We start from the raw sequence: 21,962 nt of genomic DNA on the forward strand, positions 1-21,962 counted from the left end.
GGGAGGACTCCCCCAGGGCACTCTTTGTGCCCGTCTCATACAGATGTGCTGTGCTCTGTGGCAGTTTCCCTGTGTTCCTTTTACAGGAAAAAAAACGTACTCCTCGGGGTGCAGAATTCTTCAGTACTTTTAGCGTTGAATTATACAGGTCCTTTGTAGAAAACACAAAACTATTTGATTAGTTTTCTTCTCTTAAGATGTTAATATGTTCCTGTTAGAACCTTCTCAGAAATGACAGTATTAACTGTTCCCCTTGACTGTTCAATTCCCTGTAACAAAATGTGACTATTATATTTCTGTTTTCCAGATACTGAAGACTTTGATGGGACATGGCTGATATCAGACAAAGACATACAGGTTTTACTACCCAAATAAATAAATAAATAAACAAACACATTTTAGAAATATAATAAGCAGTAAATGTGTGTGTTTTTAGGCCCAGATTAACAATCGAGGTAAGGGAGCTCGGGCTGTTTTTCAGAGGATGACAAACCGATATTATACAGACAAAAACGTCCACTGTAAAAACTGCAACAAAACCGGTCATTTGTCGAAGAACTGCCCTGAACCTAAGGTATGTGCACTTTAAAACCAACATAGACTTCAATAAGGATAGGACATTGAGCTGCATATGTTCTGCGTTGCAGAAGCTTTCGCCCTGCTTCCTTTGTGGCACGGTGGGCCATGTGCTCAGTACATGTCCCTATAAGCACTGCAACAACTGTGGACTTCCTGGGCATTTGTTCAACTCCTGCAGTGAGAGGGTTTACTGGCACAAGCAATGCCGTCGGTGCGGCATGACTGGACACTTCCATGATGTGAGTTGAAATTCATAAACTTAACTTAAACTCTGGTTTGTTTTTTAATTTCATCTAATGACCATCAATGACAGTTATCCTTTTTCAACGTTCATTCTATTGACAGTCTACTGTGGAATGGAGAGCCTAGTGTTTGTCTGTGCCTCCCTGCACCTCTACTGCTGGCTCACCGTCAGTCATGCACTGTGCTGTGTGTAATGGATGAGTAACCAGGTGAACAGCAGAGGGAGAGGGGAGACCAGGCCACATTCACCTTCTCAATCCCTTTGCTTTTTGTACTTATTTGCATATTGTTTTAATGACAAAGTTGTGTGTTTGTTTTTTGGGCATTGTAATTACCTCCTTCTTGGAATGCATAAATTTCCCATTCCTCTTACAAATGATTAGTGTGTGTGTGTTGCAGAGACAGAGTCAGGTCTCTGTCCCCTGGGCCTCTCTGTGTCTCTCATTAAAGACAGACGGTTGACGGAGCGCGAGTATGTCGCTCGCCTCGCCTGTCGCCCTCAACAACAACACACAAGCTTGCTGGTCTGGGGGGAACCAGCTAACAGGAGGAAGTAGCTATGGAGGGGGTAGTTGATGGAGGAAAAAAACTTGCTGAGAAGTAAGGGAAGATCCTCCGTTTCAAAACAGAAGATATGACCCTGGAAACACTCACCATTTTAATGTGAATTAGCTTCTGATAATTGTGCAAAGCCTGGACAAATCCATAGCATACAATAAAATAAAATGCCTGTGTAGTTTACAGTCGGGTCAAAATCCTCTCTCAGTAGGTGTGTAAGCAGATAGATCTTGTTGCCTGCGGCGACTGCAGCATTTTCAATTTCCCAGTGGGAAGTGACGGCAGTTGGGGAAGGATGTCGAAACGCTTAAAGAACAGCGTAGCGAAGCTCCAGAGATAATATTGCTTTAGATACACCAGGACTGTCTGCCTTTTTACTGACTGGTTTACTGCAGGGAAATTCAAACATTAATTTTGGTTATAAAGTAATGAAAAACAAGCTTTATCTATGTTTTTTGCCACTGTGTGACCAGCGCTGCCCTTGGCCTCTGTAACAGAATGCATGTTTGAGTAGTTGGTCAGCTGTTAAATTAACACAACAGAGTAACCATCATTTTCTTCTTTTAGGACTGTCCTGAAGTCTGGAGACAGTACCATATAACGGTGAGTAATATATTCTTCTTTGTAGAAAAGTGTTCCAAAAGATACTTCACAATAAAACAGTTTGTAACCCCCACAGAGAACGTACGTTTCAAACATTCAAGTCCATTTACTACCATCTTGTATAAATAAAAACAATAAAGGCTGTTGTCCTCACACTATACAAACTGATACTGATGAAAATGTACAGCACTAGTCACATTTGGATGAATCTGAGTGTAGACGTTGTGCACAAAGTCCCAATTAAAAGCTGAGAATTGGTAAAAGAATAAGGTGAAGGGTGGAAGGCGCTAAGCCTGCTTCTTCAAGCCAGTGACATTTTTAAAATCTTTTTTTCATGCAGAACGTGTCTCATCAGAGTCAAATATTCTAAACCCTGCAAACCAAGGAACTTAAGTAGGACTTAAGTGTCACATGTGCAAAAATATTACAGTATATAGTATAATATTTAATAGAATATCAGATCTTTAGCATTTTTTTTTTACTTAAGTTCATCATATTCTTAAATAAGTGTTTTTTTAGAAGTGAAATTTAACAATTAAATCTAAAATTCAGTTTTTAACCTTAGGCTTGATGAAAGTGTGACATGATCACTGCAAATCGATAAGTTGGTTATGACTGGTATTGACCTTGTCTTGTAGCTGATGACTGAACCATGGAAGCAAACGCACCACATGAGATTAAGAAAGTGCCAGGAGAGATATAGCCTTTTTTCTTTTCCCTTCATTTTCAACCTTAGTGCACATGTGGCATCTGTGTGGGAGAATATGACAGTGTGTCAAAGAGTAGAAAACTGTAACACCACATGGGCCATGTCAACAGAGGTGCTTAAGCTTATTTGTGTATTCCTCTGAAATCTGGTACAAGTTGTCCACGCTCCTTACTGCGTGCATGCGTGTGTCTGAGCAGAGGGGGTGATATAGACCTCAGCCTAAGAGAAAAGAGCAGCTTGTTTGTCAATTAAAAGATGTGATAAAGCATGAAATGGGCTGCCAACGCCACACGGGACAAGGCGGTGAGAGAAGGGAAGAAGAGTGTGTGTGTGTGTATGCATATATCTTGGTGCACACTTTTGTGTGTCTGTGCTGGGGGAGGTCTGTCACTCTTCTCTATGGAGATTAATTAGCAGGGGCTGTCTAATGAAAAGGCAGCATCGTTAGCACTCGGATAGCACAGCGGGAGAGGGCGCACAAGGAAAGACGGGGCGTGGGACTCGAGTTCCAGAACTGACATTTAGGACAGAGGATGGAGGAACTTCAACTCTTGCCCACAGGAGAGGGCTAATGTGAAAATCTTTAAACAATTATCATTTACTTACAGTAGATACAGTTAAACAACAAGCACTATTTTTGAAGCAGAACTTGTGGTTGGAGAACCAATTGTACACTTGTATTCCACTATAAAGGTCTTTGTCATTATGTCACAGCAGGGATTTACCTTACACTTATGAAGTGGTGCTTGCCTCTCTGGACCTTGTGCCACTTTGTTTATTTCTGTTCTGGGTTGTTGAGTTACTATGTGTGTGATGGCGTGCTTTAACGGGTGGAAGATTGTGACCTAGGTCTAATTGAAGTATTTAAGCCATTTAAGCACTGTGAACAGAAGGTCGTTACAAATCCAAACTGGCATGGGGGTTAGGGACACACAAACACCACGTACACAGGGTCCTTCTGTTTAAGATGGGCTCATTTTATTCATGATGCTGCTTATGACCCTGAACTCCCCAATGTGAGCGGCTGTGTGTGTGTTCGCTTTGGGAGATGTGACTCTGTCACCTTCCGCTGGGCTCAGCCAGGTGTGAAAAGGCATTCTGTCAGACCGCCCTGCTACCGGCTCCATTTCTGTGTGTGTGTGTGCGTATTTGTGTGTGTGTGTGTTTGCGTGCGTATTTTTGCGTGCGTATTTTAGCGCGCATGCGCACGCCTGGCCCGTTTGGGTGAGAGTGTATGTGCCTCCTGCACCTGGCCTCAACTAACAAACTCCTCCAAACCACACAGTAGAGTCCACAAAGCCCTGGGGCTTCACTCACTCACTCACTTACACATTTTAGCAAATGTATATAGGGGAAAATGGAGTTAAGGGCATGTGTTTTGTAGACACTTTCATAGATGTAATATTTGCACATTTGTAGTATATTTTCAGTTTGATTATGCCAGCACAGACACCCGATGAGTTTTAATCTTCTCTCATCTGTACTGCTCAAGGTGGCTTGATTCTTGATTCACAACAATTTGACACATTTTACATGGAATATTTCAAACAAATAATTTAAAAAGAAATTCTGCGAGTTGTTTATGATCGCAGTGTTTTTATCTCTCTCTCTCTCTCTATATATATATATATATATATATATATATATATATATATATATATATATATATATATATATATATATATATATATATATATATATATATATATATAATCTCAACTACACCTGCTTGCTCTGAAAGGATTCAGGCCTAAACCTTTGCCAAGTGCAGCGCTGAAGTGTGAGTATGGGATGAAGCCCGGCGAGGGGCTGACATGGATGGAGAGGCATCAGTAAAGGCCACAGTGCAGGTTGAGTGACCTCCTGTCTGTACATTGCTGCATGTAAAGATCATTCATAAATGCATGATTTGTAGGCAGTGCCTTGAGCTGCAGTCACTTCTCCCTGTGTGGTGTGTGCTTGGTGTGTGTTTGGTGTGTGGGTGGTGGTGGTCTGGCAGTGTTTGGGGCAGACTGCCACTGACTGACGGCTGACAGAACTGCAAGCTCTAGTCCCACTGGTGTTAAATATCTTGTATCTGTTTTTTAAGTATGGCTTTGCTTTTACCGTAATCAACTTGGCTTTAACGTGATTTTAATTAGGCATGTCAGTTTGTATGTCTGCATCTAATTAATAAAGTTCAGATTTAGATGACACTACTGGGATTCTCATTGTTGTTAATTTGAATAAAATGTTATATTTGACTTGAATGTTTATTGAAATAACAGCAGTCTCCTCCCAGTAAAGACCGCTACAATTGTTTTGAAATTCTAAATTTGAATGAGAAATAATAAATTGAAATGTCCGGTATATAATCTATAATAACTTGTGCAAAAAGTGCTGATTTGAATTTAAAACAAATCCCAAATGGATATTTCCGTTTTTTGCAGTGAAATGTGCAGTTATTCACATTTTGTGCGATACTTGACCCTCAACCACTACATTTACAGGAATGATTATTATTAATTATTGATAAATTGCTAAAATATCAATATCATCACTGGGACAATCCCAAAAATATAGAGATTGAATTTTTCCTCCTACCACACAGGCCTTCGCAGACTAAAATGTGAAAAATAAATTGGTCACTTTAAACTGTGTAGAAGGGGGCAAATGGCACAGAAATATATGTATACATTTACTGAACCAAAGCCCATCTATAGTTTTACCGCTTTAGTAGACCGAAAATGCCAAAACGGATAAGAAACAAATGGAGTTTTTTCATTGTGTCCACAGTGTACTTTTTGGTTGTGGCTTACTTGTGAGGAGGTAATAGATTTATGAGACCTTTTAAAGTAGTTTAGGAGTGAGGTCTGACTGATAGGCTTTTCTGTCCACAGCAACAGTGATACCTGTTTGTGTTTGTGTATTGATCGTTGGACTGACCAGGCTCTATGCGCCTCATGCTAGTATCAGTGTGTGTATTGATCTCTTCCCCTGGGCCAGGTAAGAGCGCACGTGTCTGTGGGCGTCGTGTCTTTTGGTCGGGGAGGAAAAAAAAAACACTTACCCGTGACCTTTTTGTTCGTCACGGGAATAAAATCCTTCTCTGAACTCCTTCGGGTTCCTCTTTCTCACCTCACTGCCCATTTCTCGGGTTTTACTTAACACCCTTTCACCTTTTTGTACCACTTTTCCTTGGCCCTCACTGTCTTTCTCCAAGGGGCATGTCTAATTCACATATACTTTTGTTTTGTCAAGGTTAGCAAGTCTTGTCTCTTTTATTTCCTGAAATGTCAGTATTTCTGGACCCTTTATGAAGCAAAACTGTGCTGCCGAAGTCCAGCTGTAATCCATAAAGTGAAAAGAATAAAATATTAAATGTGGTCGTCGTAAAAGTGTCCAGAGCCCAGTGGAGCTTGCACCGGCATGTAGCTTTGTTTTAGACTGCCATCATTATATTTCCTTTCCTCTATTATTTAGTCATAATAATTTTAACAGAAAAATGTATGTATTACAATTTAAGTACATTTGTAGCGGAATATTTTTCCAATCTTTTGGTCTGTATCAAAAACGCATGGTCCAATAGGTCATAGTCCATCTGTCAGTGTTTGGTCAAGTCAATTTGGACCATGAGCTGAGCCGTAGTCCAAAGGCCGTAGTATGGATTTGCACTATACAAAACTCATTTTGGTTGTCTAATTGTTAGAACGCTGTGATTTCTAGAACGGCTGAGACAGATAACGCCGTCAGTGTGTGTATTGGCAATGTCGGTGGCAAAAATCAATTACATTTTTAAGAAATGGTCTATCAGTGTCACATCGAGTACAACATTGTGAGTGTTCAAGGGTTTGGCGTTTGGATTTGGGGCATTTCTGGTACACTTTCCTCTGAGCTCAGTGTGACTTGTTTAGGATTAAGCAGATGACGCATATTTCAGATTGTATGAACGTTGCAAACTTGTAGATTTTATAATGCATTACATGTATTTTTGTCTTTCTATATTGTCAGTGTGTGCATGTGTGCATGTGTGTGTCCTGGTGTAACTCATACAAATCACAAGTTAACCACTGTGGCAGAGTAAATCTTTTACACCTCATCGTCTCACTTCACAGTGCACAGCGGGATCAGATTAACAGCCCAGACTATGGGCTTGCAGCAGCCTCTAGTGGTTGAACAGAATACTACATACATTTTCCTTCATGGATTTGGGGGCCGTCTCCTATTCTTTTGTCCAAGGTGAAGTATGGGAATATTAGGTGACTGGGTGCGGTCTCTCCTCTTTACTAGTTTTGTTCAGTTCTAGTGAATACCTGAAGTTGGTGTTCTTTCAGCTGTGTTCTGCTGCCTCCTCATTGTACTGGGCTGTCCTCTCTGCACACGCTCTGGTACATCTGGTAGTTTCCATCAGAGAAAGCACTTGGTTAGTGCTAGATTTAGCCGGGTCCGTAGGAACGGAAGTGACCCGTTTGCCACGGTAACGAGTTAACTTTTGTTGCTGAACGGGCCTTATTATTATGTTAAGTTATATTTTTGAGGGGTTTATGTCTTATTTTATAGCACAAGATGAGATGAGGCTAGTAGGCGATACATTTGTTTTCAAAGTCTTTGCTTACAACTTGTCAATTTTCCTAACCTTACCCTTTTAACCCAACTCTTTCCTAATATCAACCATTACCCTAAACTTCATAACTTTGCATGATTATAGCAGAGTGACCCTCCGGTCCTGACACTCCAGCAATAGGTTTATTGCAAAATTAAAAAACGGGAAATGGTGATCGATGCAACACAAAACAATAAAACAAATAAGTCATAACAATAAGCAGAAAAAAATAATACAAATAAACTATAGGCTTAATATGTACACAAATTTACAGTTGTACAGATAAACATATGTAGTGCAGAAAGTGAACAGTGCAGTGAGTGATTAAATTATGGTTGAAGTGACAGTGTTTAAGAAGTGTTCATGAGGGAAAGAAACTTGTAAAGAAACTTGTTCTTGTGGCGATGTCATTCACTGCAGTGAAGTAAAACGCGTATGTTTTAATGGTCTCATTTCTCATATAATATTATTACTCATGTTAGACATGTTTCACAAGTGACAAAATGTTTTTCAAACTTTCAAACTGACAAATATTGGAAACATGGACCTTGCACTGGTAATTTTGTGAAATTAAAAGTTGTGCTTTGACCTGCATCAGAGTGTGGCCCAGGTTTTTGCCACGGTTTGAGACGGGTTTGTTGTTCTATAGCGTAATGCAAAACCATAGGACTGTACACTCCTGCCAGCCCGCGCCTCCACACACACAGGTGCCGTGTTATCAGAGGGCTTGCAGACTTCTCACCTCTTTGTGCCTTTCCGCTCAGCTGGGTGGTGTCGATGGGGTGTTCGTGTAACTTGAAAGCCTGGCACATTTGTGAGGTTGGTGCGGTTGTAAAATTAGGATTTTTTTTTTTTCTGGGGCAAAAGACTTCATCTGTCCATCTCACAGTATTAAGTGTAAACCCCCATTCCACACCGTCCATATGTCATCTGTCTAATTAGATTTCCAAAACATGCCAAATGAATTCAGCCGTGCGCCTGAACTTCTAACTTGGACCTCGACTTGAATAGATTGTAAAGCTTGTATCCCCTGTTCCGCCTGTCACGGTTTGACCAGATTACTCCTAGTAGTTCCCCCAAAAGATTTTTCTCCCCTCTAGGGGTGGCACCCAGAGGCATTTGCTCCCTCATCCCATTATCACACTTGTGTGTGGAGTTTGCATGTTCTCCTGGTGTCTGGATTGATTTCCTCCAGGAAGTCCAGTTCTCCTCATCTAAAATGTGCATTAGGCATGACCGTTTTCTCTACACATTGTGTCAAATAAGGGTTGGGCGATACTGACAAAACTGATTTTTTTTTTATCATCCAAAATATGTCACAGATGTTGAGGTTGGTTGAGGTATTACTTAAAGCGAGAGTGGAGTTTAACCACACAGTGCAGAGATCTTCACAAAAAAGTATAGTCCATCTTTTTTTGCAGCCTTTTATTTTAATCTAGATTATTTATTCATTTTTTTAAATATAATTCAAATGTTTATTATAGTAAACAAAACGGAACCAGAACAAACAAAAACCAACAAAACAAAAACCGTAAGGCTTGTATTACAACATAACAAGTAACTGTCCCACTGCTGAGTCCCATTCCATCTATTCAGTCTCCAACATTGTTTCACACGCCACATTGTCCATCATCATTTCTTTCCACTCTTTTAGTGTAGAAGTATTTGCATTTTACATTTTCAAATTTACCCAGCTGCAAGTCAAAACAATTTCATATGTTTTTCACTAGCCTAGTATTTAGTGTCAAAGATAAGACTGTAGAAAATAAGAAAATGTGTATTTTAATAAGGGCGGATAATGGAGAAACAAAGAAGCTGTTTTTAAAACCAATCTGCTCTCCCCGGCTCACAGTAACCTTAAACAATCATTGGCTTGTTATAGCTCTTCTAATAAGTTGTTTATTTTCTAAATTGCACTCTTCAAAATCCCACATGATGGTAAGAGGATTAATCTCATTGTCTTTGTTTTCATTTAGGGCACTCTGAGAGAAGATGTTCACCTTTTATAGGCATTCAATCTTGCTAATTCACAACAGTCTAATTAGCTTGGCAATAATATGTACACACTGGCATGTTGCACAGGCGCGGGAGGCCTGTTTGATCTGGCATGAGCCCAGCAGTGTTGCGTTGTGTTTCTGATGATAAAGCATGCAGAGTTGCTTTCCTGTGGGTCCAGTAACATATGCAAACCTCTCCCCACTGCTGCAATAACAGATGCAAAACAGTGCCGCTGGCCCCTGCATTTGAACACACACACACACACACACACACACGGTACAAGCCTGTTTGCTCCTCGGATTGGGTTTGATAACTGTATGCGTGTTCCTTCAGATTGTAGCTGGTAACAGTCCGAGCTTTGTGTTGGCCTAAGGATTATCACAGCTTTGCCACCAGCAGCCGAGGCCGAGAGCAGAGGCGAGCGTGGCTTAGAGAAACAGTGGATGTGTAGGGACAAGTGTGGGAAAACTGCCTTCCTGTCTGTGTGTCTGTGTGTCTGTGCGTATGTGTGTATGAGAGGAAACTGACCCCCACACACTCTTGCACACGCACGAGAACTTCCTCAGCCTACCTCGTCGTGCATCAGCTGACAGAGGGGCAGGCTCAAGTTTAAACTCCTGTGTTCACTCGGATACATGCATACTTTGGCCTCATCTTCTTATGCTTCTTGATGTAGTTGTTGCACTTTGGAAAGGGAAAAAAAAAACAAGATTACTCTCATGTTGGTTTGTCTTTTACCAGATGTCATGGTCAGTCAGTGATTGGAAAAGATCAGTGAATATGTGTCTATTCACATGACATAGAATTGCCAAAAAGCTATAAATCCTCTCCAATCATCTTTAAACCCAACTTTCAAAAATTCCAAATGACTTTCTGTGTTTGACATTTTACATCTTCTCGTGCTAAAGGATGCTCTATACTTATATGTATCTATACTTGTATGAATCCCCATCGAATGTGTTGGAGCAAATCCCCATCATCAGTTTGTAATGTCCTCTTTTTCTGCAGACTATGCATATTATAGAGGTTTTAATGTTGATTCCCCAAAGAGAAAAAGAGGACAAATTAGACACTTAATAGATATGATGCTAGCCATTTAGATTCTCCTGATAGGACGACAGAATCAAATTAGACTGTGAATGAATAAGGTGAAGGGTTATGCAGTTAATTAATATCATATAAGGCCCATTCTTTAAATCCTAATGCAAATGCGTGTGGATTGCAGGGTTCAAACAGTCAGTCACAGGTTGGGCACAGAATAGGAGGAGATTTCATTACTGCTCTTTTTACACTTTGATTGGTTGTGTCTGTAGGCTGGATCACAGTATGTGCAGATAACACAAGCCCAAGGTCAGGAGGAGGCAGACCTACAGCCAATTTACATGAGGGATGAATGGGAAGAGGAACTGCTCGGTGAAGGTCTGGGTGGAGGGGGAGTTGAGATGGGGACGGTGATCTCCTTGGGGTGCGCGGCGTGCTGGTGTGCTGCTGCGTGTGTGTGTGCACATGTGTGTGCGTACACGCAGCCACGCTCACAAGAGGTCTGTGATCTCCTGGCCTTTGTGATGGAGATGGGGCCCCGGCCGCCTGACCCGATAATGACGCAACGCCCTAATAGCATTCATCCTTTCTCCTGCAAAACTACTCAAGCGGAAAAGAAAGGGAGGAAAGGGGGGAAAACAAGTGTGAGGGGTCCGCGTGGCTTGGAGAAGGGGACACCGAGGAAAAACAGGGGAGGTTAGCTATGTTTAAGAAATGACGAGGACACAAATGATCCGTAATCTTGGAATCAGGACTGGGGCACCTTTAGCTTTGGGAATAGCATTAGGTGTGCATGTGTGAGCGAGAGACGGAAGTAAATATGCCATGGCCTGCCCTCTCTTTCTTTATCAGTGTATATTTGCTGGGAGCACTGGAGCGTGGAAGGCTTTCAGAACACTGGCCCAAAGGGGACAGGACCCCGTGTCCAATACACACACACACAGACACACACACACAGTACTTATCATACTGGGTCATTACAGACCTCAGACTATAGGCCCGGTAATCACTGGTTTGATATGGCCACTGTATTCAGCGTACAATACATAGCATCCCATTTCATTAGACACCAGGAGAATGACATGTGAGAGGAGTGAGACGGGGGAGAAATTAGGCCGTAATAATGGGTTCTATTAGCTTTCTGCTGACACCTTTTTTCCTTTCTCTTTAGATTAAGATGGGGCCTCCGGCAATGCACAAGGGAAAGAGTCGGGGCCGGACTCCTGCTTACTGCTACAACTGCTCCAAGAAGGGCCATTTTGGACATGTAAGTAGCTCGAGTGTTTTGGCTTGATCTAAAGCTTTGTTTGTTAGATCCGTCTCTCTCCTTTTTGTGTGGAATCTCTCAATGTACTCTTGAATTGGTTAATCAAAATTGTCGATTGTAGTAGGCTTAAATCTCTTTTATTTTACGTTTATTTCCCTCAGTTGTACATGGAAGTACATACACGTGTTTGTGTGAATGTGTGTTTTAGGAGTGTCACAGGCAGAGGATGTTTAATGGAACCTATCCTTGCACGCCTTTTATAAATCACTATGACAACACAGCTGAGATCAAAGTCAGACAGAACAGAATGGAAAAGAAGGTTAAAGGTAAGTGATTAAAAAAAAAACGCAACACATTGTTTACTGTCAGTTCTGTTCTTAATATAAATCTGTTTTTGTTAGATCTGAAGAACAATGGCTTAATTCCCAAGGTCCCTCAATCCCCTTCAACCCCAGGACCCCGACTGAAGAAACAAAAAAGCTTCCACCAACAGAAGGAAACGGCGAGCTTAAGCTATAAAACGAACCTCCCCGTCTCCAGCCATATCTTTTTCAGTGACGCTTCAGTTTCAAAAACAAGCAAGCAGCAAAAGCAAAGGCCGGTCTCGACGGAAAAGCCATGGAAACCCAAGAGACCAGTCCCTCAGTCTAGAGACGCTCTGCCGAAAGCTAAAGTAGTTTTAGATGAAGCGGATGATTTTCCAAGGGGTGGAGGAGAAGGCGAGGAGATGGAGAGAAAGAAAAAGGGCAAAAAGATGAAGAAAAATGGCCAGGCACTTTGCTGGACTGAGGCGCGGAAACGGGGGTTTCTCTCCGAGCCGGCCAAAAAGATTTACAATCAGAAAAAGAAGAAAAAAGAAAAGAATGCCAACAAAAATATGTCCGAGAAGATGTACCCAACTGATGAAAACTTATTTATTATTAAACAAAGGAAACGTAAAAGATGAGTTTAGATTGGGTTTTAGTGTTAAATTATGAGGAAAAGCGTTAACTCTGGATTTTATGATTCACATTGTTCTATCTGGTCTTGTCAGTAAAACATCTAACGTTTCTGCAAACAGAACTCGCTGATTTAAATGTCAAATTAGGAATGAAAAACATTAGGCAATGTGGGGAAAAGTGAACATTTTTAGCATTATAAATACCAGTATCACTTCTGTTAATTGACGTTCAATAAAACGTATTTCCAGTTTGTTTCAGTTTGGTTCTTCGTAAAACTAGTGCTTATTATTATGATGATGATGATGATGATGATGATGATGATGATGATGATGAATATAATAATCATTTGGCATGTTTTTGAAAATGTGTTTTCACGCTCAACACTCAAAGCTTATTACAATAAAGCACACAGCTTGCTCCACACCAGGGTCGTACATCAGGTGGTCTATTCTAGATATTTAATTTTGAATTTGTTGTGTCACCGTTTAGTCAATATGGCCTATTTTACAGAATTAGCTTGAATAGTGTCTCAGACTATTGTCATAAAATGCAAATGACCATCAATTATAAAATATATTAAAGAATGATATCAATGGCATAAGTAAACTAAACGTAACTCTGCTAATGTTTTAGTGGAGCTGGAGATTTACTGAACGCAGCCAACCCAGAATGTTTAAAAAAAAATGTTTATAATTAAAAATAATATTTTAAATCAACATTTGCTTGATTGTCAGTGCAGCCAATTGAAAAGGTTCATTTACCGCCACTTACTGTAGTTGTACGTGTTCCACGTGTGTGTTCTGTGCTTTATACCTGACGAAAACACGTATGTGACGTCACACCCGTGATGCCCGGTCATGTGACGATATAAATATGCTTTATTGGGACATGGGCATAATAAAGCGTTTCAATCTGAACGTTTATTATATAACCATTCTGAGGACAAAGCACTGGAAGTCAAGGCACTGGAAGAAGAACTTTTAGGACTACGACAAAGTCTAAGGAATAAAGTCAATTATCAGTATCAATTCAATATTGTAAAGAACTCTGCTGGGGGTAAATGCGTGCCCTGCAACATATGCTTTATTATATCATCAAAGTGGAACTTTCCGTCTGTGCCGTGGGTACGTGAAGGCAACACGAGAACACGTGACAAACGTAGCGCGTCATATACGTCCAGTCAATGCAGCGCTGAGTGCTGCAAAGTGCCGGAGAAGTGAGCAGAGGAAGTGTGGACGTTCCCTTCTGTCTGAACATATGAAGCACATGAGCTGTTGTTCTTCGTGTTGATCTCGCTGGACCTCGCTCTGAACCAGAGTCCGAACCAGAGTCCGAACCAGAGTCCGAACCAGAGTCCGAACCGACATGGAAAACCGCGACCCCGCCACTGGGGACAGTAAACTGGACTCTGCTGTGAGGCAATGGCTCCTGCACGACAAGGTGAGCTTTGACAGCCACGATCAGGACTTATTTCAAACTGTCAATCTGTCTCTGACGTGGCCTGTACTTTTCATAGATCACTGGTATTTAACATATATGTTGTGCTAGAATAGATGGAGGTTATATTTATGTATTGTGCACTGACCCGCTGATGTAGAAGCCGCTTATTGAGACACATGGTCATTGCACACATGGTCATTGCACACATGGTCATTGCACACATGGTCATTGCACACATGGTCATTGCACACATGGTCATTGCACACATGGTCATTCATCAGCCTAAAGAGACAGGCAACGCCACCAATCAGGTCACATTGGGACAGGAAATCACATGTATTAGTATAATCAAATTGGGTTTGCCGTTCAATGGATGCTCAGAGGCCGTCATAAGGAACCACTTAATATAATTATCATTATAATAAGGCTTTTACACATGTAATATTTAAAAAACATACATAAGTACACATATTTTTGACACAATACAATCAGCATTTTGTTGTGTTTGTAGAACCCCAAGACAGCAGCGATGATCCAGGAGATGGTGAATCTGGGAAATGTGGAGGCTCTCAAGAAATGTTTCTCCTCTCGGATGGAGTTTGGCACTGCAGGGCTGAGGGCAGCGATGGGCCCTGGGATATCGTGTATGAATGACCTCACCATCATCCAGACCACACAGGTGGGTAAATACATCTGCTGGCGTTTTGAGTCACATGCCATGTCACGCTGTTGCAGATTCTGCTGTGACACTGGCGATGCGCTTCATGCTGGAATCATGCGTGCCACGGGATGAGCAGTTCACGCTTGTCATCACGTTCTTTCTCACGGTTTCGCAGGGTTTCTGTCAGTATCTGGAGGTGAGCATTGAGAACCTTAAAGAGCGAGGTGTAGTGATTGGTTTTGACGCTCGGGCGCATCCTCCCAGTGGCGGCAGCAGCCAACGCTTTGCCAGTCTCGCCGCAGCTGTATTCATCAGTCGAGGGGTGCCCGTCCACCTGTTCTCTGACATCACACCCACGCCATTTGTGGTAAGTAGTGGTCAAATAAAATGGCGAAACAAACTTATAATTATTGCCATTTGTTGCAACCGTTTATTGAAGACCTGGGCATTTGTCGCCGTCCCAGCAAGATTTTAAATTAATATTTTTTAACTGTTGTAGCTATGTAACTTGTGTCTTAATACCGTTTACATGAAATTAATGAAATGATTGATCCAATAGCCCATATTTTACAGAAAATGCTTGTAATTGTAAGAGTTTATTACACCAGTGATTGCAGTCCTTACTTGCCTCAATTCGAATGTGGTAAAATAATGACCCGCCCCAGTTTGTTTTGCCGTCATTCCAAAAATGTTTATTGTGGTAATTTGAATGTTTATTGCACTGAAACTACTCGCACAATAAACACTTTTCTCTACATGTTAGATAATAGTTTATACTTATGATTTGCTAGACATACTTTGTGCGAGCAATATACTTCTGACACTTTTGTTTATACAATATTTAGAAAAATGATAACAATGTCGTGTATCTTTTTTGTTACAGCCATTCACTGTCTCACATTTGGGTCTGTGTGCTGGGATTATGGTCACCGCCTCTCACAACCCTAAACAAGACAATGGATACAAGGTAACAGCCTTTGACAGATTTATTCTTCACCTTTTACTGTGTTCTTTACCCTCTGTGTGATTTCTCATGCTTTTAGGTTTACTGGGAAAATGGTGCCCAAATTATATCTCCTCATGACAAAGGCATAGCCAAGGCTATTGAGGAAAACCTTGAGCCTTGGCCTGAATCATGGAACATAGACAAAGCATCGAAAAGCCCTTTACTAAAGGATCCCTACAAGAATATCTATATGGATTATTTCAAAGCTGTCCAGAAACATTGTCACCACAGGTGCAACTTTCACCATTGAGCACAAAGTGACACGTTGAAACTTACATTTGCATTTTGTTTGCAGTGCAATTAACAAGAGTTCTGAGGTGAAAATCGTGCACACGTCTGTGCATGGTGTCGGCCACATATTTGTCCAAGAAGCATTTAAAGCCTTTGAACTTCATCCTCCATATGCTGTAGAGGAACAAAAAAATCCAGATCCGGAATTTCCCACGGTGAAATATCCCAACCCCGAGGAGGGAGAGGGAGTCCTTGTACGTCCTCACACACCTCGATGACACATGTGACGTGTCCAAATCTGCAGCTTGTGTTGCTCATCGTGTGTCTTTTCTAGACTCTGTCGTTTGCTCTGGCAGAGAAGGAGGGCGCTGTTGTGGTTTTGGCCAATGATCCGGACGCTGACCGCCTGGCAATGGCTGAGAAGCAGGAGAGGTGTAAACCATGTATACATTATGACAAAACTGATTTAGAAATGCATTAGGAATGTTTTATTAGAAGCGCATTGCTGTGTGGATATACACAAGGGGTTTTAATAAATGAGAACATAATACATAAAACTAACTACACTACAGGAGGGATTAGAAACTAAACTTTGACCAACAACCTGACATTTAAAATATTTTTGTTTTGATATTTGAACATTTCTTTTAACGTTTCTTTTTTCGGTCAGTGGATCGTGGCGAGTGTTCACTGGGAATGAATTGGGTGCGTTGCTCGGTTGGTGGATGTTCTATTGCTGGAAACTGCAGAATACTAATGACGGTTCCGTGAAAAACCTCTACATGCTGGCGAGCACGGTCTCGTCTAAAATATTGCGGGCCATCGCGGTGAAAGAGGGATTCCATTTTGAGGTTTGTATTAAATGTAGTTTTTCACTAAATGTAATTGGATTAATAGCTACACGGTTTTCTTTTTGAATATAGGAAACTCTGACTGGCTTCAAGTGGATGGGCAACAGAGCCAGAGATCTTTTAGTCCAGGACAAGACGGTTTTGTTTGCATTTGAAGAGGCCATAGGTATGTGTGCCAACAAGCCACCGAATAAGGGGTCATTCACGTGATGCAGTGTCACTTTCTACACAGACAAATCAATACCCGCTCCACCCATCACATGGAGGCACAGGGGGGCACAGCGGGGCACAGCGGGGCACAGCGGGGCACAGCGGGGCACAGCGGGGCACAGCGGGGCACAGCGGGGCACAGCGGGGCACATATGCATTGAGACGTTTGGCACTCGACATGAACATCCAACACTGTTAATCCTCTGTCCAGTTTATTCAATTGTAGATCCAGTTTCAATCATCAGTAATCAGTTTGAATCTTTTAATCAAGACGTCGTCGACACTGAATACATTTTTGAAAGCCATATTTGTTATTCATAAGAAAATGTAAAACCAAATTGAAAATTATTGTTATTATTAGTTATATCTTCAAGGCGCGCCCTCTGTGCTGCTTTCTTAATATTAAATAGTAAATTACTCGCTGATGGTGATAAATTGACCACTGACAGACGACATAGGCCTATTATATTAAGTGTTTTTAACCTGGACAGCAAGGATGTTTTTTTAAATTAGTTAAGGGTCTCTGTTCACCAGGTATTACTCACAGTGGCTTAGAAGAAAGGCATTGTGGGCGATATATCAGTACTCTACTTGCTACACGTTCAAATACTGGGGCAGAGCCGTATTGGTGAAACGCTTTGTTAATACGGCTGATCTATATTGACTCGACAGTAATTCAGGATATGACATCACATTGTTCAGATAGTTTCCATATAACGGGATTTGCTTTATTTGGCTTTAATTAGCACCAGCATCATTCTTCTTCTGAGCGCAGCAGCCGTAGGAGTAAATCTGTCTGTATTTTTATTTCACAGGTTATATGTGCAGCCCGTTCGTGTTGGACAAGGATGGAGTGAGTGCCGCGGCCATAGCAGGAGAAATGATTTGTTACCTGGCAACCAAAAACACAACTCTCTCTCAGCAGCTCACAGCCATCTTTAACGAGTAAGTATCGATATATAAACGACGGCTGACAAAGTGCACTGACATGTGAGTGATCGTTTCTGTTCCTCTCAGCTACGGCTATCACATAAGTAAGAACTCCTACTTCATCTGCCACGACCAAGACGTGATCCGCAGTCTGTTCGAACGCCTGAGAAACTACGAGGGACACAAGGACTCTTACCCGGCCGAGTGTGGTCGTTTCTCAATCACGGCTGTGCGAGACCTGACGACTGGCTACGACAGCAACCAGCCGGATCACAAAGCTGTAAGTGGGTTCTCAAAAACAAAACGGAACTCGCTCTGTAGCTGCTCCTTGTAATAGTAATGAGTTATTGTTATAATGCTTAGGATTTGTATAAGGTCTTTCAAGATACTTCAGTCAGTTGGATGATATCTAGATTATATTTGCACTGTTAAATGTATCGTCCATCAACCTTATTTATTTTAAAATATTTTGGCTATTTGCCCACAGTTTGACCGTTTGTGTAAAGTTTATCATTATAGCAACAGCAATTATGACATACCGTATTTTCCGGAGTATAAGTCGCACCAGCCAAAAAATGCATAAGAGGAGAAAAAACATATATAAGCTGCAATGGAGTATGACATGCGGTTGCAAGTGTGAAAATAACATAATATCCCATATAAGTCGCTCCGGTGTATAAGAATATAAGTATAAGTTGCACCCCGGCCAAAACTATGAACACAGGTGCGACTGATAGTCCGGAAAGTACGGTAGGTAGAGGTAATTCCATCACTGTTATCAAGCTACCACATTGTAAACAAGAAAAAATACAATAATGATTTGACAATAATACAATATAACACCTGCATTTTGTTGAATGGTGGTTTACACAATCAGAAAAGTGTATCAGGTCAGCGTAAATCGTAGCACGTCGCACATTGATGACATCACAGAGGGATTCTGTTTTTAGAACTCCCAACACTGCTTCTTGTCATTTTATTTTTCAAAATGTCTTCACAAACTGCAACTTTACGGAAGTAAAACTATTATGAATGTCACCACAGATAGAATATCATGAAACTAAGTCATTATTGGAAAAACATGAGAGCCCAAAAGACTTTAATGGTCCTTTTTTTTATCTGAACATTTTGTCTGGCTTTAGGGTTGTAGTGAAACAGGGTTGGGGATGAGTTTTTGGAAAAGTCAAAGGATATAATTTGGGTTAAATGATGTAGTGTTTATCGCCCATTTGTTGCCGTGGATTCTAGACTCTGTGTCGGCCAGTGTTTTATTTTGAAGCATTATTTCTGGTTTTCAGGTTCTGCCTACCTCCCGTTCAAGTCAGATGATAACGTTTACATTTTCAAACGGTGGAGTTGCCACTATGAGGACCAGTGGCACTGAGCCTAAAATTAAATACTACACTGAACTTTGCACTGCTCCAGGAAACAGGTAAGTCATTATAAAGGGAAAATGTTTTGGCTACCCATCACGAGGACCTGTGTATAATAAATATTTGTTTCTTTCCTCAATAAGTGATGTGACAAGTCTGACCAAGGAGCTGGATGAATTGGTTGATGCCATCGTTGAACATTTCTTCCAGCCACAGAAGAATAAACTGCAACCCAAGCCAGAGTAGCTTTGTAGCTAACTGAATTTGGTTTGTTTACTTGAAAAAACTCTGCGATTCAGTCTTAATGAGCAGATGGGATTATTCATGTTTGTCATGATTAATTTTAATTGCATTATTATTAATAATAATTATTATTATTATGGACCATTATGTCAGGTCTGTTTAACAGAAGATTATAAAATGAACTGTTAGGCATTGACTTCACATTACTGTGTTCAAGTCATTCCTCATTAATCATTCCTTGGTAAGTATTTAAGTATAAAAAAACCTAATGCAGTCTATGTAAAACCCCTTTTTATAAAATACGAGTTTAATTTAATCTCTTTCTGCTTTGTGTGTGTGTGTGTGTGTGTGTGTGTGTGTGTGTGTGTGTGTGTGTGTGTGTGTGTGTGTGTGTGTGTGTGTGTGTGTGTGTGTGTGTGTGTGTGTGTGTGTGTGTGTGTGTGTGTGTGTGTGTGTGTGTGTGTGTGTGTGTGTGTGTGTGTGTGTGTGTGTGTGTGTGTGTGTGTGTGTGTGTGTGTGTGTGTGTGTGTGTGTGTGTGTGTGTGTGTGTGTGTGTGTGTGTGTGTGTGTGTGTGTGTGTGTGTGTGTGTGTGTGTGTGTGTGTGTGTGTGTGTGTGTGTGTGTGTGTGTGTGTGTGTGTGTGTGTGTGTGTGTGTGTGTGTGTGTGTGTGTGTGTGTGTGTGTGTGTGTGTGTGTGTGTGTGTGTGTGTGTGTGTGTGTGTGTGTGTGTGTGTGTGTGTGTGTGTGTGTGTGTGTGTGTGTGTGTGTGTGTGTGTGTGTGTGTGTGTGTGTGTGTGTGTGTGTGTGTGTGTGTGTGTGTGTGTGTGTGTGTGTGTGTGTGTGTGTGTGTGTGTGTGTGTGTGTGTGTGTGTGTGTGTGTGTACACACAATCAGAAATGTGTGTGTACACACAATCAGAAATGTGTGTGTACACACAATCAGAAATGTGTGTGTACACACAATCAGAAATGTGTGTGTACACACAATCAGAAATGTGTGTGTACACACAATCAGAAATGTGTGTGTGTGTGTGTGTACACACAATCAGAAATGTGTGTGTGTGTGTACACACAATCAGAAATGTGTGTGTGTGTACACACAATCAGAAATGTGTGTGTGTGTACACACAATCAGAAATGTGTGTGTGTGTACACACAATCAGAAATGTGTGTGTGTGTGTGTGTGTGTACACACAATCAGAAATGTGTGTGTGTGTGTGTGTACACACAATCAGAAAAGTGTAATCAGGTCAGCGTAAATCGTAGCACGTCGCACATTGATGACATCACAGAGATGACATCACAGAGGGATTCTGTTTTTATATATGTGTGTGTGTGTGTGTGTGTTTATATGTGTGTGTGTGTGTCACAGAGGGATTCTGTTTTTATATGTGTGTGTGTGATTGAAAGCCTTATGCTGTCGATCACATGTCCAAATATGAAAAACCAAAAAGGAGTTTTGTTCATAGTTATCTACCGACCCCCTGGTCCCTATTCAGAGTTTCTAACAGAGTTTTCTGACTTTATATCAAACTTAGTGCTAGCCTGGGATAAAATAGTTATAGCTGGAGCCTTTAATATCCACGTGAACATGAGTGATGACGCTCTCAGTAATGCCTTCAGCGCCTTGTTAGACAGCATTGGTTTCACTCAGAATGTAAATAAACCGACTCACACTCACAAGAACACTCTGGATCTTGTCCTAACGTATGGAACAGAGATTAGTGACCTCATTGTCCTCCCTCAAACCCCTATATTGTCAGATCATTTCCTAATTACCTTTCAGTTTATTCTTAAAGATCATCCAGTCCCACAAAATAAAGTTATAATGAAAAGGACAATATCTGAAAAATCTATCTCAAAATTCAAAGAAATAATAGAGCCAATACTCAGTGACATGTCATGTGATCCTGCTGAGAATAGTTTTAGTCCCAGTTTAAGTGATCAATGTGTCGACTTGACCATGAATTCTCTGAAGTCTGCTCTTGACGTTGTAGCGCCGTTAAAACAGAAGGTCATTAGGCCAAAGCGCGCCTCCCCATGGTACAACCAAGAACTGCGTTCACATAAACAAAGAGTTAGAAAGTTAGAGGGATTATTTCGTCGCTCTCACACAGAAGAATCCCTAAAAGCATGGAAAAGTTGCCTGCTGTCCTATAAGCAGGCTCTGCGTAAGGCCCAAACCAGATATTATTCAAATCTAATAGAAGTCAACAAAAGTAACACTAAATTCCTTTTCAGCACTGTAGCTAGGCTAACAAACTGTCATAGTGCAGTAGAGCCCTCAATCCCAGCTACACTTAGCTCTGATGATTTCCTCCTATTTTTTAACAATAAAATAAAAACAATCAGAGATAAATTAGATGAAATTACCCCCGCTATTAGCCCTGAACTAGCCCAAGCTGTAAATCTAACGTCCCATATAAATCCACCTGTAAACCTAGAAAGGTTCACAGCTGTTGATCAAGCAGAGATAACTTCAGCCATTATGTCCTCT

The 21,962-nt window shown here is 41.1% G+C and overlaps 2 protein-coding genes across 2 annotated transcripts in view; both read left to right on the forward strand.

Annotated features, from left to right (window-relative positions):
- zcchc7 (zinc finger, CCHC domain containing 7) overlaps nt 1-12,658 on the forward strand; it is a 34,706-nt gene extending 22,048 nt beyond the window's left edge. The window contains exons 4-10 of the mRNA XM_072462461.1: nt 308-357; nt 437-574; nt 648-818; nt 1,948-1,983; nt 11,485-11,580; nt 11,789-11,906; nt 11,982-12,658. Coding sequence (XP_072318562.1) covers nt 308-357; nt 437-574; nt 648-818; nt 1,948-1,983; nt 11,485-11,580; nt 11,789-11,906; nt 11,982-12,526 — 1,154 coding nt within the window. The 3' untranslated portion in view covers nt 12,527-12,658. The remainder of the gene's footprint in view (nt 1-307; nt 358-436; nt 575-647; nt 819-1,947; nt 1,984-11,484; nt 11,581-11,788; nt 11,907-11,981) is intronic.
- Nucleotides 12,659-13,834: 1,176 nt separating this feature from the next.
- pgm2 (phosphoglucomutase 2) lies at nt 13,835-19,470 on the forward strand. Its single transcript, XM_072463117.1, has 13 exons — nt 13,835-13,961; nt 14,473-14,640; nt 14,798-14,989; nt 15,506-15,589; nt 15,666-15,859; nt 15,924-16,113; nt 16,194-16,291; nt 16,530-16,710; nt 16,783-16,876; nt 17,736-17,865; nt 17,938-18,130; nt 19,149-19,282; nt 19,367-19,470. The coding sequence occupies exons 1-13, from the start codon at nt 13,887-13,889 to the stop codon at nt 19,467-19,469; spliced, it is 1,836 nt and encodes a 611-aa protein (XP_072319218.1). The 5' UTR covers nt 13,835-13,886; the 3' UTR covers nt 19,470.
- The last annotated feature ends 2,492 nt before the right edge of the window (nt 19,471-21,962 follow it).

This window comes from Eucyclogobius newberryi, unplaced genomic scaffold (genome assembly GCF_026437365.1).
Source record: "Eucyclogobius newberryi isolate DKJ021-1_F unplaced genomic scaffold, fEucNew1.0.hap1 SCAF_4, whole genome shotgun sequence".
Lineage (NCBI taxonomy): Eukaryota > Metazoa > Chordata > Actinopteri > Gobiiformes > Gobiidae > Eucyclogobius > Eucyclogobius newberryi.

What these genes read in the sequence shown, in the direction of transcription:
- pgm2 (XM_072463117.1), top strand. Translation starts at nt 13,887, where the DNA reads ATGGAAAACCGCGACCCCGCCACTGGGGACAGTAAACTGGACTCTGCT. An exon ending in TGCATTTGAAGAGGCCATAG is followed by an intron (nt 16,877 to 17,735) that starts GTATGTGTGCCA and finishes TTTATTTCACAG; the next exon opens with GTTATATGTGCAGCCCGTTC. An exon ending in ACCAGCCGGATCACAAAGCT is followed by an intron (nt 18,131 to 19,148) that starts GTAAGTGGGTTC and finishes TCTGGTTTTCAG; the next exon opens with GTTCTGCCTACCTCCCGTTC.